The 17,644-nt window shown below is 36.8% G+C and overlaps 1 protein-coding gene and 1 long non-coding RNA gene across 3 annotated transcripts; one reads left to right on the forward strand and one right to left on the reverse strand.

The window, feature by feature from the left end:
* The first annotated feature begins 2,839 nt into the window (after positions 1–2,839).
* LOC110917472 (F-box/FBD/LRR-repeat protein At1g13570-like) lies at positions 2,840–4,472 on the forward strand. Its single transcript, XM_022162022.2, has 4 exons — positions 2,840–3,418; positions 3,489–3,599; positions 3,665–3,823; positions 4,034–4,472. The coding sequence occupies exons 1-4, from the start codon at positions 3,158–3,160 to the stop codon at positions 4,328–4,330; spliced, it is 828 nt and encodes a 275-aa protein (XP_022017714.1). The 5' UTR covers positions 2,840–3,157; the 3' UTR covers positions 4,331–4,472.
* A 3,932-nt stretch (positions 4,473–8,404) lies between these two features.
* LOC110914971 lies at positions 8,405–9,518 on the reverse strand. 2 transcript variants are annotated; one of them, XR_002578661.2, is made up of 2 exons: positions 8,848–9,518; positions 8,405–8,785 (listed from the first exon to the last, which is right to left on the reverse strand). It is a non-coding gene; the product is annotated as an uncharacterized LOC110914971 (long non-coding RNA). The 2 variants fall into 2 exon arrangements; XR_002578662.1 differs by having other exon boundaries at positions 8,405–8,800; positions 8,848–9,512.
* Positions 9,519–17,644: the final 8,126 nt, after the last annotated feature.

Raw genomic sequence — 17,644 nt, forward strand, 5'->3', positions numbered from 1 at the left:
AGGGGTAGCCCGGGCTACCCCTCAAATCCCTCTTCGTAATGTAAAAATACCCTTCAACTTCGTCTACGTAATGTAAAATTTTTATCTTTTTATACAAAAGATACCCAATCCCCCCAAAAAAAAATTGGGATACCCGTGAATTTTCGGGCTAGCTCCGCCACTGCCCTCACCCATCACCCACCCCAATTTTTTTTTTTTTTTTTTTTTTTTTTTTTGCCGAGGGGGTGGGGTGTGTGGGTTTAGGTTTTTGGGTGGTGGGGGTGGGTGTTTAGTTTTTGTTTTTGTTTTTTTTTTTTGTAGGTTTTATTTATTTTTTTTTTTTTTGGGGGGGGGGTAGGTTTTTTGGTGGTTTTTTTTTGGTGAGGTATGGTTTTTTTTTTTTTTGCCCGGGGGTGGGGGGGGGGTGGGGTTTAGGTTTTTGGGTGGTGGTGGGGTGGGGGTGGGTGTTTAGGTTTTCGGCGATGATGTAGTAGGTTTAATTTTAGGTTATTGGACACTTGTCACTCTATAAATCCTTCTTACACTTCTTACAATTAGAAGCCTTTTTAGAATAACTTGACCCCTAAAACGCAATGGACTGAAAACACCTAAAAATGTGTTTTACCTAAATGAGCCAATTTATGGAAAATTAATTTCTCTGCCCCTTGGACCCCGCCAGGGGCTGCCGCCCCTGGGACCCCGCTAGCGGGGGCTACCGCCCCCGGACCCCCGCAAAGATCGTAAAACGCAATGACTAAATCAAAAACCCAGATCATGAAAATGAAATTAAAAAATTTCTTACATGGATCGAAGCCGATTTCTTCATCAATTGACAAAATTTGAATGATAGAAACACTTACCAACGTTCGAATCGAACGAATCGAGTGATTATCTTCAAAATCATCGGAAAAAACGAGATTTTTTTTATGAAATTAAACTGGGTTTTCTTCAAAAAAAGATGAAGAACACGTTGATCGGGTTCTGAATCATTGATTGGTGATGAAAATTGCACTATAATGTAGTGATTATTGAGATAGAAAGTGAAGAAATAGTTGAAGATGGTGGGTTTTGAAAATGGTGGGTTTTTGAATTTACTGGGTTTTGAAAAAGGAAGAAGAAGGAGTTGGATTGACTAAAATACCCTTTCTCTTTATTTTAAAATTTGCCACATGTCATAATCCTATGGCTTCCTATACTTCCTAGCGAAAATTAACTTCCTATTTGATCTTTTCCCATATACTTAAATGTCATTTAACTTGTGGACCTAATGTTTACAACTTTAGGTAACTTATCATTAAGCAAAAAACAATTTAAGTTATCTGAACTTTACATAAAGATTTACCTTTCATCTTCCTAGACTTCTAAGACTGTTTACTCGAGCGCCACATCCACCCAAAACGTCCCATAGCGCTCGGGAACACCATCCCCTGGGGCGCTATGGGTTTGAAAATCGGATTCTCGCGATAGGCATAACGGCTTGAAATTTGTTGGGGATTGTGAATGTTATCGTAACGCTAAGATTCTTAAATATTTTTTTTAAAAATAATTTAAACCTTTATATAAACCTTTCATCCCCTTTATTTTTATACTAATCTCTCTACCATCATTCTTTTCACTCTATATTTTATAAAAAAAAAACACTCTCTATACCACGTATCCCTTTAACCTGGGTTTCGCTTCTAAATCAAGCGGTGACCCGAACAAAACGAAGGCTCCTAACCAACCATTTGCTCTGGTTCCCACCCGACCAACCGCCTATGGAACCGGGTTGTCAAGTATAATCACAACCAAACCGGGTTCATGAACCTCTTGAACCAACCCCTCTCATGAGACCCATATCAATATGGTTGGAATCCAAACTTTAACGTCGGAGGTTACGGCTCATCAAAAGGTTTTGACTCGTCACAAGACGAGCCCGACTTCATCTCGGAGACACAAACAGAGATACAACCGGATGAGTAGGAGCCAGAGACATAAACAAAGACATCACTTAACCAAACTAAATGTTACAAACGGGTGTCACATAAAAAAAAGAAACAATCAAGATCCGGGCGAAAAAAGCATGCAACCATGGGATGATGAAGAGGTGTACGCGTTAACCCGAGCTTGTGTTGACGTATCGGAGGATCTCAATATTTGTAAGATTTTCTATAGACTTTTTTTATTTTTTAATTTATACATATAATTTGTTTGTTAGAAATTGTACTTTTTTTAGCAAACACCCAAATAAAATTGACTTTTGGAAACCAATCTGAGCAGTCTTCTTTGGTCTTGTCGGTAGGGGGGACAATTACCGGCAACCAGATTCAATATCGAGCAAACCAATATCAACAACAAATGCACAAGATTTCAATCGATTTATCAACGTAAAGAAATAGTAAGAAACGTGGCGAGAGCGACACCGATATAATGCAGCCGGCTTTAATAAAATATCAAGTGGCCCAGGGGAATTTCTCATACATGAGGGTTTGGAAGCTTCTTCGTAATAGCTCTAAATGAGCCAAACGGTAGGAACTTCATCCACTAGGTCGGTTATCTGTATTGGCCACTAATCTACCCACCTCTAGATTTTACCTCAAGAGAATCGGTTATAAACGGCTTATAACTGAATCAGAATTCTAAGGGACCAAGTGACAACTTTCTCAAAATATAGGACCAAAAATGATAAACAGTGAGTTATAAACGCCCCCCAGAAGTTTCCATTACTCTTCGATCTGGCTGCCAGTCTCTTCAACTTCCTCCGGAGAAGATCCAAGGTAATCAACCCTAGATTTTGCTCTAGCACTCTTTGATCACGAAAGTATTTGATGCATTTTAGGCTAGGTTTTATTTCATGCATGATTTTATACGTTGTAGGATGGAACCTGAATGTTTACTTCCGGATAGAATCAGCAATCTGCCTTCAAGTCTCGTACAAACCATCCTCACTCTAATACCGATACGCGATGCGTATAGGACCAGCATTTTGTCTCGGAACTGGAGACACCGTTGTGTAAACCTACCTAAACTTGAGTTTGATGACAAACTGCTAGAAAAATCAACTACTAGCCAATTATCCATCAAGTGTAAAGTTGTGCATGCGATCTATACGGTGTTGTTATTACACCGCGGTCCGGTTCTTGAATTCTCTCTCTGTGTTTCCCAACTACCAAGTTGTTGTGAGATTGACCAGATTATAATGCATCTTGCAAACAACACCACTGTTGAGAAGTTTAACCTTGTCATTGGGTTGGGTCATTCTGCCTATAAGATACCCAGTTCCTTCTTTTCTTTGAAGAGGTTAACACATATAAACCTCAAGAACTGTGTTGTTCACCTTCAATCAACCTCTTTTAGGTTTGAGAGGCTCACAAGCTTATGCTTTCATAATGTCAACATCACCAACAAAATGCTTATATGTTTCATAAGTTGCTGCCCTATACTCAAGAGCCTTACTCTGGTAAGATCAAACAACGTTCCGGTATTACTTTTCAATCAAAAATATAGATTTCATTATAAACATTTTTCAGATTGGAGAGGAAAAGCATTTTGTGGGAAGTGATCAGTATTCTGATCTTGTTCAGCTATTCCAGTTATTGCCTTTGATTGAGCATTTGGAGATGAATTGTTGTCCGGTCAAGGTAGAAGATAAAGGTTCATACAATATTAATAATATTATTGCTGCTGATATTAGTTTTGGTTAAAGTGTTTTGCTTCAGGTGTTATCCCGCAGAGTCTCGCGAACAAGTTAGTCCATCTCAGAGCTCTTGTACTACATGCACTGTCCTTCGGGAAAGAAGATGAGCTACGTTTTGTTATTCTCTTGGTTACTAGCTCTCCAAATTTAAAGAAAATAAAAATGGAGGTAAATTTATACAATATCGGGTGAACATATTTTGATATTTTTTTCTTTCTAGAGCGATCCATTAAATTTTAAGTCGAACCCATTTTGGTTAGCACTTGTTTTGATCCAACTTATTTGGATAGAACTTGTTTTGACCTTAACCGACCCAACCTGTTAGTTTTGCCTGGCTTAGCTAACTAATTGTGTGTTTTTGTAATTACTTTTCTATAGATGAACTGCAGTCCAACAGAAGCAATGTCGCAAACTGCTATGAACCTTTTTGAGTTGCAAGACTACTCGTATGTTAAGCTGGATCATCTTGATGAGTTGGAGATTACAAACTTCGGTGACATGAAACCCGGAATGGATTTTTTGAAGCTTATATTGGCAAAGTCATCTATGCTAAAGAAAGTAAGAGTGGTGATTAACAATAATATATCTGTTAGTGATGAAGTAAAGATGCTAAGAGACGTGCTATGGAATCCATGTGCATCTGTTGGAGCACAAATCAAGTTTGAGCGCGCATAACTTTCGGCTCATCACGTCGTTTTTTGCTGAACTGGTTTGGTTGTGTGATGTCTTTTGGGTTGTTTATTTTCTACCTTTAAACTTATTCTGTTTGCTGCATGTGTTTTGAATTCAATCAAAGCCATATAATTTCCGTAATTAATTAGTAGGCATGTTAAATACCAACCCAAAGTCCCAAATTAAAAAGTGCAGCTCAAGTGACCCATTTAGACTATGTGTGGTGGTGCTTTGAACTTCAAGCCCCTCCTTTGGGCATTATACCACACGTGGCGTCCTAGGTCATAGAAAGTTAGCGTTGAAATGGGTGATTGTGGCCTTTTCACGCCACTTCACTTCTCCACTACACATGCTATTAGGCCATAGAAAGTTACAAGCGTCGAAATGGGTGCCTACTCCTTAGTCCTTACTCAAGTAGTGCTTGAAATCAACGTGTTAAACATGGTTTATGAATTTTTAAAAGACGTGGAAAAGAAATTGAATATATCAACATCACTACTAGAAAAATTAAAATTTCTGACACCATTTTCCATAGGAAATGCGTCACAACTCGCGATTTTCTACGAATTTGTGACGAAATGCATATGTAGGAAAACCACTCGTAGGAAACTGGTTTCTTACGCATTTTCTACGCATTTTCCTACCCATTTCTGACAGAAAAGAGCTGTCACAAATTGCTACACATTTTCTACGCATTTTCCTACCCATTTAACGGAAGTTAATTTTTAATTTTTGCTACACAATTGTCACGAAATTTAATTTTTATATTTTTCTACACAATTGTCGCGAAATTTAATTTTCTACGAATTTGTGACGAAATGCATATATAGTTAAACCACTCGTAGGAAACTGGTTTCTTTACGCATTTTCTACGCATTTTCCTACCCATTTCTGACAGAAAAAGGCCGTCACAAATTGCTACACATTTTCTACCAATTTAACGGAAGTTAATTTTTAATTTTTGCTACACAATTGTCACGAAATTTAATGTTTTTTCTAGTTTTATTCTATTTATAAAACTAGTACACAAAATTTCCACAAGATTAATATATCTTTTAGAGAACATGTCATATTTGTCACATGCATATAAGTATATGTAGTTGATACGAAAATTAAATTGGTCAGAAATGCATATTCAAATAAATGTAATAAACCCTTGGACTTTTAATGGCTAGTATATTTAGTGCTCTTCATTTGTTTTAATAAAATTACATTTTGAATTCGAGAATTTACATCTATCTTCCTTTGAAAACAACAATTTAGAGAGTCTAATGCACATTAATTATAACTAGTTTTTTTACTGCGCCGCGTTGCGGCGAACGTCTTTTCTTGTTTAGTCTGTGTTTACATGTGTTTTGAAATCACTACAAGTGCGTTGCGCACAGAACTGTTGACATGACAAGAATAAAAAGAATATATATAAAAAAACACTAAAAGATGACCAAAAGAAAATCAATCAAAAAAGTTGTATGATAATGATGTTGTTCGTATGAAACCTGTGGTCAGAGATGAGCAAATGATACTGGGTACCAGTACCGAATTTCCCAAACCAAAGATCTTAAGTACCAATTCGGTACGACTTTTGGCGTTCCTGGTACCGGTTTGCTACCGGTTTTTACCTTCATATACCGGTATCGTAACTGGTATTTTCGGTACCAGTACCGATTCGATGTTGTTTGGCACTAAGCTCATCCCTACCCGTGAAACTAAAAAAAGAAATCATTAAACGTTGAAGAAAATCAATAAAAAAAGTTGCTCGATATCGTTGTTCGTACGGTACCCGTGATCAGGGATGAGCAAATGGTACCGGGTAGCAGTACCGAATTCCCGAACTAAAAGATTTTCAAAATCAATTCGATACCGACTTTTGGCGTTTTCTGTACCAGATTGGTGTCGGTTTTACCTTCATGTACGGATAACTGTACCAGTATTTTCGATACCAGTACCGGCTGACACAAACTTATCAAACTTAAAAGTAAAGAAGATAATAAAACTATTAAAAAAACTATATATTATTATAATATTTAAAACACTATTCATTGGCTTATGTTTTTAATATCCAAAATTCAGGTATATAAGACTATGGGGTATGGGGTGGAGATTGAGGCGTGGGTGGTTACAAACACCTAAGTCACCACCCCGGGTGCGTTTGGGTTTCGTCGTGGCCCCTTGGGCGGGGGTTTCAGCTCGGGCGTTCGGCGGGCCTAGCGGTCTTCCGTGGCCGGCTCTCATTGGTTGGGTTGGCTAGGCTATAGGTTGCTAGGATTTAAATTTAAAAAAACAACCGTTTGGCCAAGCCAAACCCACGCGGGCTAGCCACGCCCCGCCATACCGACCCAACATGCAATTGAGCAGCGGTGCCCCTCGAAGTCCACGTGTCAACCCATGCCCCAAACCCCCGCTCCACCATACCCCATGGTCTAAACTAAAATGTGAATAAAAACTTTGACTAATATTTTTATATAGTTTTTTTTTTACTTGAGTATACAAGTTTTTTTATTTTTAAATAATCGAAAGTTACTGTTCAAAACGTTTGAAACTTAATCAAAGGATAATTGTACGTCAAGTACATTACAACAATGTGTCTAACTCATTACAATGGTGCGTCTAACTCATAATAATGACAAATCCAACTTTTAAATATATTTTTAACGAGTTTTGGTTACTTTATCCATTACAATGACGTGTTTAACGGGCGATGAAAAGAGTAGATTTTTAGAGCTTTGAATATTTCAATATAACATTTAAGGATGTTTATTAATGATGCTTTGTTTATAACTAGGGTTAAGACCCGCCCGCGTTGCGGCGCGGGTACATCGTAAATATTGAATATATTAGTCCAAACGTTATATGATACATTAACCATATGAAAACACACACTTCGACATATCTAGTTGAACTCAATGTAACCTATATCAGCAGTGTGGTTGGATCAAACGTAAAGTAAATCAAATTCATATCGAACAATCATAACGTATTATATGTGACCCATACATAGAAAACGTAACGGGTATGAAGGAAAATATGCACATGTAATCGAAAGGGATTAATTAGAGCTTTCGTAAAAAAAGGGAGAAAAAAAAACCATAATTTGACTCCAGTTGGTTCGAAACAAACTTTACGAAACATACATAAAATAAGCACGGAAACATATTATATTTGACCTGAATCATTTCACAAAAAAGTTTACGTCGAAATGTAGAACAATTTGAATTTATACCAAAACGTACATAAAAATATGCACGTAAAAATGGTTTCTATAAAAGAAAACGTATTATATTTGACCTGACTTATCTATAAAAAAAAATTTACGTCGGAGTGTAGAACAAATCATATTTTTATATAAACGTACATAAAATATGCACGTAAAAAATAAATTTTAAGTAAAAGGAGTATAGGGGTAAACCGAAACAAAATATTAGTAAAAAAAAATTAATAGGTTAAAAAGGTTCGTAAAACCGTGCCAAGTAGCACCAATTCCACAACGACATCGACTCTCAACATCGTAAAAATAAAATAGATAAAATGGTAAAAATTACACTGAACGAAAAGCAGACTAAAATCGTTGAACAACGCACACCCGTTACAGTGTGTTAATGCGAAGACATTAACCAGAAGCGTAAAACGTAGAAAATAATAACTTAGTCGATCTAGGACCCGACCGTTGCGGCGAACTTTTCAAAAGGGAAAAAATGGACGCGTTGCGACGGGTCTGTCAAATATGAAAAATAGAGCAAAAAACGTTAAACCTCACATGCACGCTACGACATGTTAACTCGCAAAATTTAGAACGAAATGTAAAATGAAAAACTTGCGAAAGAATAAAACTATGGGGGGCCAAAGTTGTAAATAATAAAATGTTGTGTTAAATTACAAAATATGAAAAACTTTGAGTTAAAAGTAAAAATTTTGAGGGTTAAAATGTAAAAGATAAAACCTAAAGGTTAAAAGTGAAATATAAAGTTTTTTTTGGGAAACTCCCAAAGCTTAGTGTACAACTCTTAATGCACAAAAAACTTGATAATTTATATATGGAATAATATCCGAGAGATTGGATACAAAAGCAAATAAAACTAAAAACTATAAAAATTGAATAACATTAACCATAAATTTATACAAATTTACATAAAAAAAATGTATAAAATCTACGAGCATAAAGAAAATAAAATTACATATCCGACACACGGATGGTTGAATCGCACTCCCAATCGAAATCTAAATCCAAATCCAAATGGCAACTTATATTCATTCTTGCTTGCATATCCGACACACGGATGGTTGAAGTGGAGGTGCCAAGCAACATGTCAACAACTTCTCCATTGATGCCGATAAATATCAGACAATCATCTTTTTACAAACGTAACACAACAAGATTAGCCTGTATACTCTAAGCTAAATGAACAAGATCCATACTCCAGATCTGATATAGCATCCGGTTACTGATATAGCATCCGGTTACTGAAATAAAAATTTCTTCAAAACAGGACATGAAAAAATTTCTCACAAACAGAAGGGTTTACCGTGAAGTTTGTCGGTCGGAGATAAAGACCGCCGCCGTGAGCGGCGTCTCCGGTCGCAGGCCCTCTAAAACATCATCGTCTTCATCTGATCTCGTCACCACCATCATCATCATTCACGGCGGCTCCATCCTCGCCCGCGTCAGCCGCTGGAATCGAGAGAGACGAGAGGGCGGTTGGTGTGTGTGTGTGCTTGCAGTTATAATTGAGAGGGGGGTCGTGTGCTGGTGGGTGTTGTCGGAAAAGGGGGAATCGAAGGGGGTGTGGCCGGTGAACCGACCGGTGGTCTCTCTCACACATATACACACAAACACTCATATTCATAGATTGGAAGGTGAATCAGTGGTGTTCATTGTTTAAATTTTACTTCTTTTTTTAGAGAGAAGAAGAACCCGATGCCTCTTTTGATGTGTGAGTGGGTGGTGCTGTGCTTCTGCTGTTCATATCCTAATCTTGTGCCCAAATTTGTGTTCATCATCTTGTATAAAAATCTTATTGTCGGGTTACAGGGAACCGAAGGGGGGTGGGGGTAGTGAAACGAGATTTTGTGTCATGTATGAGGTGTATAGGTGAAGAACCATGTGTTGTAGGTGAGATTGATAGGTTTTCTTCAGAGAGAAATTGAGAAGATAAGATGCAGGACTTTGAGGGGTTTGGGTAGCGGCCGAACATATGGGTAGAATTAGGGTTAAACTACTCTTTTATACTTGGGGTTATTTTAGTGGGCTTTGGGCTTGGGCCCAAGGCCCACAAGCCTAATCTCATGCGTTTAAGCGGCCCGAACTTATTTACGAACCGCTTTTTAAAACCCGAACACTCCGTAACGTTGTAGAATAAAATTTTAGGATCAAATTATGAAAAATAGAGTCGGTAGTCGCGTTTGGCGTGTTTGCTTGTCGTTTACGATAATAATTGCGTAAAGTTGCGTCGTTCGCCGTTTCAATCCGTTTTTCGATCTGGTTTCAACTACGGTTATTAAAATTTAATTTCGAAGCAAAATATATCGTAAAATCTCAGTTTTAAAGGTAATACGCGTCTCCGATGCTTCTGTTTCGTTGCAGATGCGTTCCTGCAGTCGCGTTTCTCATTCACGTTTGCGCTTTGTGGCATACGAAAGCCCGATAAATTCGTAAAACTAGCTTTATAAATATAAAATACTCGTATAAAATTCATACTTGTCGGCGTTGTCAGTATTTTGTTCGGTTTCAGTTCGTTACCGTTTAATATTTCGCATATTTTTCGCAGATCGTGATACGTGCACTGTAAACTCGAATAGACGTTCCTAGGCACTCCAAGGGTCTAATTAAGTTAGTTTGCATCATAAATAGGGCTGTCCAAACTGCTCGACGATCGAAGATCGCTCGACGATCGCTCGAAAAATGCTCGTTCGATTCCCGCTCAGTTTGTAAATGAGCCGATCGGATCGGTTCGATTCAAATTCAATCCGAGCATGAGCATAGCTCCGTTCGCTCGTCGATCGCTCGGTTTCGCTCGAATTATTTTTATTAATAATTAATATATATATTTATATTATAGATTTTATAGATTAAAAACCCAAAAAAATATAATAGCCCAAAAAAACTAAAAGCCCAAATAACATTCAACCCAACTTAATATTTAATATATAAATCTACGTATAATGTGTTGCTTTTGTATTCGCACTTTAAGTTAGAATTTGTTTTTGTAATTCAATCTGAGCATGAGCAGACCCTCGATCGGATCGGATCGGATCGTGAACACCCCTAATCATAAACACCATTTATTATCGTTTTAAAAATCTGTTAATCGCGTAATTAGAGGCGTAAATTACCGGTTGTCACACTAACCCACCACCACATCCACCCCTTCACCTTCACCCATCATCACGAGCGTCGTCGAACCCAAATCAACTGCCGTCACCGCACCTAAAGGACATAACGTGCAACGTTTTCAAACATTTAAATATTTTTTCAATTCAAGTTTAAATTTAGAAGGTTAAAGTATGGGTTGTTAGGCCATGTGTAAAGGCACTAGTTAAAAATTTAAATACGGTAATAAATTTTCCATCACAAATGCGTAGCAAGTTGCTACACATTTCCTACGCAATAACTTTTCCATCACAAATGCGTAGCAAGTTGCTACACATTTCCTACGCAATAACTTTTCCATCACAAATGCGTAACAAGTTGCTACACATTTCCTACGCAATAATTAATAATAATGCTGATTAAACATTAAAATATAATCTAAGTATAATAATAAATATTTCGTCATAAATCCGTAGCAAGTTGCTACACATTTCCTACGCAATAAATTTTCCATCACAAATGCGTAGTAAGTTGCTACACATTACCTACGCAATAATTAATAATAATAATGATTAAACATTAAAATATACTCTAAGTATAATAATAAATATTTCGTCATAAATGCGTAGGAAGTTGCTACGCATTTCTGACGCAACAATTAATATCTACATGAATTTAACATATAAATCTAATTCCAACAAATAAATAATAGTTCCGTCGTAAATGCGTAGCAAGTTACTACGCATTTCCGACGCAATAGTTAATAATAATAATAATTAAACGTTTAAATATAATTCAAATACAAATATAATTCATCCGTCGTAAATGCGTAGCAAGTTGCTACGCATTTCCGACACAATACTTAGAATTAGTATTTTTATCACTATTGTGTCACAAATTGGCCAAAAAAATCAAGGTATTTTTTCTGTAGGAAATGCGTAGTAAATGTGTCAGAATTTGTTACACATTTTTTTGCGTAGAAAATTTTCGTAGCAAAATGACCACTTTTCTAGTAGTGCATGATCCATGGATCAAAGGATCTCTAGTAGACAAATATCTAGATTTAAGAGTAGGTTTAAAGGGTGCATGTGTCACTTATTCTAAAAAAGTTTGATGAAAAGTAGAACCTTTTAACATCTAATAGAGGTTTTATCTTGAATAATTTATCAATTTAATATAACTTTAAAGAAATTAATTTACATTTTAACATCTAATAGAGGTTTTATCTTGAATAATTTATTAATTTAATATAACTTTAAAGAAATTAATTTACATACAACTTAGAACCCAATCCTTTCTATTTATGAAATTCTAAATCAAATAAAAAAAAGTTATAGAAAGAGTAGGAAAGTACCAGAGTATTGCTTAGTGTCAATTTTTCATCTTTACAGTCAATGAAAAAATTGTAACATCAAATATTTTTTCCTCTTTTACCGATCTCTTCTTTCTTTCCAATGCTATAGTGTATTTTACAAGGTGTGATGCATTATGATTGTCAAATATCAATTATCATAACTTATTGTGTTATTTTGGGACAAATAGTTTATCAGTGGGTTTATATTGGATTATTTTGAGGCCATTTATTAAGAGGGCCCATTTCGACTCCTTTCCATTTTTTTCAAATGTCCATTTTGATCTGACTCGAACTACCCGATGGCTTGTAATCCATCTTACTTGACCCACCCGTGTTCCGGGTATAAACATCAAATTGTATTACAAAGGGTGCATCAAACTTTGTTGCATTGTTGCAAAGCAGTTTGATGCATTGCTGTAAATTTCGTCCCAAACTTATTTACAGTTATGTGTCATAGACATTCTAATGATGTATCAAACATTGTACTTTAATGCACCGTTGTAATGTAGTCGATGCATCAATCTGTTTTCAGCAATTCTGTCAAACCATTTACAGTTGGTTCATCAAAGAATATGCATCTTTCCGTGCGAGCTCTAACCAAAATTCATCAAGAAAGTCATGTTGTATGATCAAAGTTGAAGAGTAAAATAGTTATAAAAAAATCATCCTCGTATTCATTTTTTAAAAATAGTCTAATTTTCTTCATAAAGAAAGTCATGTTGTATGTAATGGAATATATTTTTAAGTATAGATAGGATCTTGTTTTGACAAGATCCTATCTATATTTATAAACATATTCCATTAGTATGATCTAAGTTGTAATGTAGAAAGCCATTTTTAATTAGCAAGTCCAAGTTATATACGAATTGCATTTTAAAACTCAATTCAAAATGTCCGGGATGTTATTTCAATTATCCCTAAGAGTTCATGTAGACAAAGATGGGACAAAGATGGTAGGTTTTATATAATCAATGTTACTACATAGTGTTTATGCTTTGTTTCTATATGCGCCTTAATTCATAGGCCTCCGGCCGCAACGCGGGCTTGTATCTAGTTAAAATCAAATCAGTTGATAAAGAAAAAAAATATTTACTTTCATAAAAAAAATCACCACAAGCAATGAGAATCATCACGTGTAAATTGTTAAAGTTTTCAAGTCCACCCAAAAGAAAGTAAAAAGTTAGACAATGGAGAAGTGTAGGTCCAACTAGCGGAGGATTTAGTCGTCTAATCCTTGTATACGAACAAACCTGTGTGCGGAATCCAACCGGGAAAGCAAACCGAGCAAAGAGATCGAACACGAACACAACAAGATTCAACATTTAACGCTCAATATATTGATTCAGTAGAGTAACAATTACAAAGAGGTTACAAGAAAATCACTAAACTCTACTGATGTGCTCTCTGTTCTGTTCTATGTCTACCTCTTCTGTCTTTAGTTTGCTGCTATATAAAGGGACAGGGTCGACGAAAGATCATGCAGCGACGAAACATATCGACGAAACACAAGCAGCCGACGAAAGTCCACAGCCGACGAAAGACTCATGACGAAAGACATGGTCTTTCGTCATTCACATGTGCAGGTTATTCGTCATCCTCATGTGCAGGTGTTTCGTCATGGACTTGGTTAGGTCTTTCGTCATGTAAGACAGAAATGTGAGAAGTAGTGCTTGACGAACCTTCAGTCTTGTGGAGTCTTCGTCCACTTCATTCTTAGTCACCAAGAGATCCCACGAACCTTTCATTTTGTTGGAATATTCAAAGTGAATTCAATTAATTGAATTCACGTGGACTACAAAATCCATGCATTGATATGCTATCTCATGACATCATCATGGTGATGTCATGGTGATGTGGCATCCGATGATGGTTCGCGGCTCTTCGTGCTTCGCATGTCGAACTCTGGGGCGCACGACGGAGGAATGTCGCGACGTCGGGCTCGAACCGAAACTAACCGAGTAGAACCGAACCAAGTCGAACCAAACCGAGTCGCGTCCACATGATATGTATCAACAAACTCCCCCTTGGACGCTACTCGAAAGGTTCATCTTCCATGTCTTCCATGTCGGAGGATCTTCAAAGTCTTCACGTGTCGTAAGTAGAAAGTGTATCAACAAACTCCCCCTTTCATTTAGGAAGTGTGTCAATAAACTCCCCCTTAAAATAAACTCCTTTTGATTGTGCTCGTGAATCTTTTGATTTTCGATACTTTAGATCCTTGTGGTATTGATGAGTGGTCAGGGGCAACTCGATCATTTGAGAGCTTCCATGTTGTGTCTTCATTCTGAAGCTTTTTATCTAACACGTTCTCTTCGCCTTTAGCTGAATTGAATGTCGCATCTGCACATACAAGAAAGCTAAACACGTAATGAGAACAACTGCTTGGAATATAGTTAACATAAAGAAACGACACACATGTGACTAGTTTTCAATCAACTACCGTCCAACAGTTTGAAAGTTTAACAAATTGTTCAATTTTGGTCTTTAACTTTCAAAACTTGCAAATTTCGACCGTTTATGAAGATTTAGTTGTTTTGGTTTTCGTTCAGGTTTCAGGTAATGAAGACTCGAGTTCCAACATCGGGTAATCAAAAGAAATTAGAAATAAAATCTTTTTGGTTTTTATAAAGTTTATATTAAAACACACCTAAAATCTTTTTAGTATTTTTGCATTTTTGAAATGTAAAGGCGGATTGCAGTAAATAAATATATACAGAGATGCAGAAACTGAAAGCCGTAAATAAATATTTACAGACAATCTTTTTGCGAGTTTCGAAGTTAAGAGAATCATATCAGTGTACGGTCACGCCAAAACGCTCTTGTTGTTTAATTAGTTAATATTAAGATAAGCGTCCTATAACAATTATCGGTATTGTTGTCCACTTAAGCTCAACTTATCAGATGTAATCGCGGTTAGGGGATACATTAAGGTATGATTTATACTTACCGACCGGTGTTCATCCACACACGACACATTCCCGTATCAAGGTATGCACGAGAGTTCATCTTACTGGTGAGTATACCCTTTATCATCTGTTTTGACGTATATGAAAATGTGAGATATTCACTTATTTTGGTTGAAAACAAGCCCTATGTGATAAAATCACTTATTGATGAGGAACTTGATTTTCAGATGCATGAGGGCACAGGAGCAAGTCCGTTAACAGGTCAGTACAAACGTACAGCAAAGAGACGAACCTGACTCCCGGATAAATGTGATATATTATCACTTATTTTGTTTGGACATGTGATTTGAGGTCGTATGCAGTATGTACACGTATGTATAGTATCATGGAAGATCTAGACTTCGTCTCCGTTATATTTCGGTAAAAGATACAACCATGATACCCAGATGATAAACAGCATAAAGACCACGTATCTCAGAACCTCGACAATCTCTCAAACGAAATTTCGGTGCCAAGACCATATGCCAATGAGCGTTTCCCACACAGTCTTCAGTCGATTTAGGTTTATATCACCCTGCACACTTTAAAATGATTGTGAGCCTACCGATACATCTTATATAGAGTTGCTTATCGTTTTTCATTTAAGGTTTAAAGAGGTTTGGATAGACCACTGATATACTATCATTTTCTCTTTTGCTTGCCAGGAAACTCATTTTTGTTTTTCTATTGTTTTTGTGTTTTTGAAATTTTTCGATGTTTTTGAATTTTTCAAATTTGGATTTACTCCCCCAAAAATGCAAAAACTATGAGAAATTAAGAAAACACAAATAAATATTTACAAAAATGATTTTCCGATGTTGGATTAACTCATGTTTTTACCTCGATGTTGTTTACCAAAATTAATTTAATAAAAAATGATTTATCGAATTTTGGAAAAATCAGTTGGCATGTCGGTAATCGGTGTGGACCAAAACAACATTGACGAGTTTCATATTGAAACGATCACGTGTGAGGTGATATTGGAGATCAACGTGTCTGGCCAAGGAGTGGTGTACGAGATTTTAGTAAATCATAAAGCAACTTAAATATCGACAAGGATAGGGGAGATTAGAAATTCAAAACCGTAATCCTGCAACTACTTCGTGCATTGGCAGGAATCTGAGTGCTCTCCCAAGCTGGATATCCACCCGGTGTGGATTTCAAAGTCGATTTTGCAGCTACTTCAATGAACCAAGAATTCTCTTCACAGCAACAAGATGATAAACCTTCGGGTCTGGCTGGTAAATGGCAAATGGAGCATGTGGGAAAGCTTGTACACATCATCATCGGACGGTCCATACATGATGTCTTCCACATGCTTTTGCACCAACAAAGGTCTTCGTCTTTCTCCTTTAGAAGTAGCATGCGGTTGTTTAATCCACTCCAAGGTATCCGCACATCCGGTGTGGTTTGATCAACAAACACAATTTCTTCAATCACACCATGGAGAAAAGTACACTACACGTTCATCTTGTGGACTTTGAACATCTTGTGGAAGAAAAATCCATGAATCTTCGAAAAGCTTCAGACGTGCTGCAGGCGCGTACATTTCATTGGAGTCTTTCCTGTGGACCTGATCAAAACCCATAACAACCAAATTTTGGCACATTTTTCATCTTGTCGAATTTTTCAACTTCATTCACCCACATTCTTTCACCATCATTCCTTCATCGGAATTTTTGTCTTCTTTTCTTTTTCCTTTCTCTCCATCAATGGCAACAATATTCTCCTAGATGTAACAATATTTCGGAGCCTTATGTCACCGATCTTGTGCATGGACGCTCCACTATCAACGATCCTAAGACTATCAATAGTTCCTCCTGGAACATCCTGCACACTCATTCAGAGATTAGTTAGAGAGAGGGACCCAAGCCTTCACAGACTTGGGTCGTCCGTCATCCTCGAGAATTGTGACATCCATTTCCCGATGATTCGGAATTGATGTAGCTCCCCTTGAAACAATTTTCGATTTTGGTTTCCAAATCTGTTTTTCTTTTTCATATTTAACATCTGATTTAACAGACTGCGTTTGGACAACCTCTGGTTTTAAAGCCTTTTCAACTTCTTTTCTTTGTTGCTTTTTCTGTTTCTTTTCTCGTTGTTTAACAAGACGAGGGTCCTGTCTTGGTGAAACAGATCTTTTATGGTAACTGTTACCATGGGGGGCATCAACTTTTGCCTTTCCCTTGGTGAGATATGGACAGTTTCTGACAATGTGCCCATACTCACCGCATTCAAAACATGATCTCCGCTCAACAAACCTCGGAGTATCATAATTGTAAAAGCTTGATGATGAACTTCGTGATCTTGAGGTACTTGGTCCTACATCACAACAGTTTGTGTTTTGTGTGTAGTTGTTTTGACTTTTTCTTTTCAAAATTTTCTTTTGCATAACAAAATCTGTGTTGGATTTGTTTTCAAAAGATTCAATTTTATCCGTCCCTCAGGATTTCACGAAGTTCACCTTCTGAACCTTCTTCTTGTTTTGGCTTTGTTTGCCTTTTCCATTTCCTTGGTGAACGTGACCTTGCTTTCGTTGATTGTGTTGTGGTTGCAATTTCTGATTCCCATATTTCTTTCTAACTTCGGATTTTGGGATAGGAGCACACTGAGTTACTACAACTCCTGGGCTCGACTTTCCCAAAAACTTACTGGTAGAATCTTCAAAAACTTTATCAATCAAGGATTGATTGACATTCTTGATTAGGAAATCC

The sequence above is a fragment of the Helianthus annuus genome, chromosome 16 (genome assembly GCF_002127325.2).
Source record: "Helianthus annuus cultivar XRQ/B chromosome 16, HanXRQr2.0-SUNRISE, whole genome shotgun sequence".
Classification (NCBI taxonomy): Eukaryota; Viridiplantae; Streptophyta; class Magnoliopsida; order Asterales; family Asteraceae; genus Helianthus; species Helianthus annuus.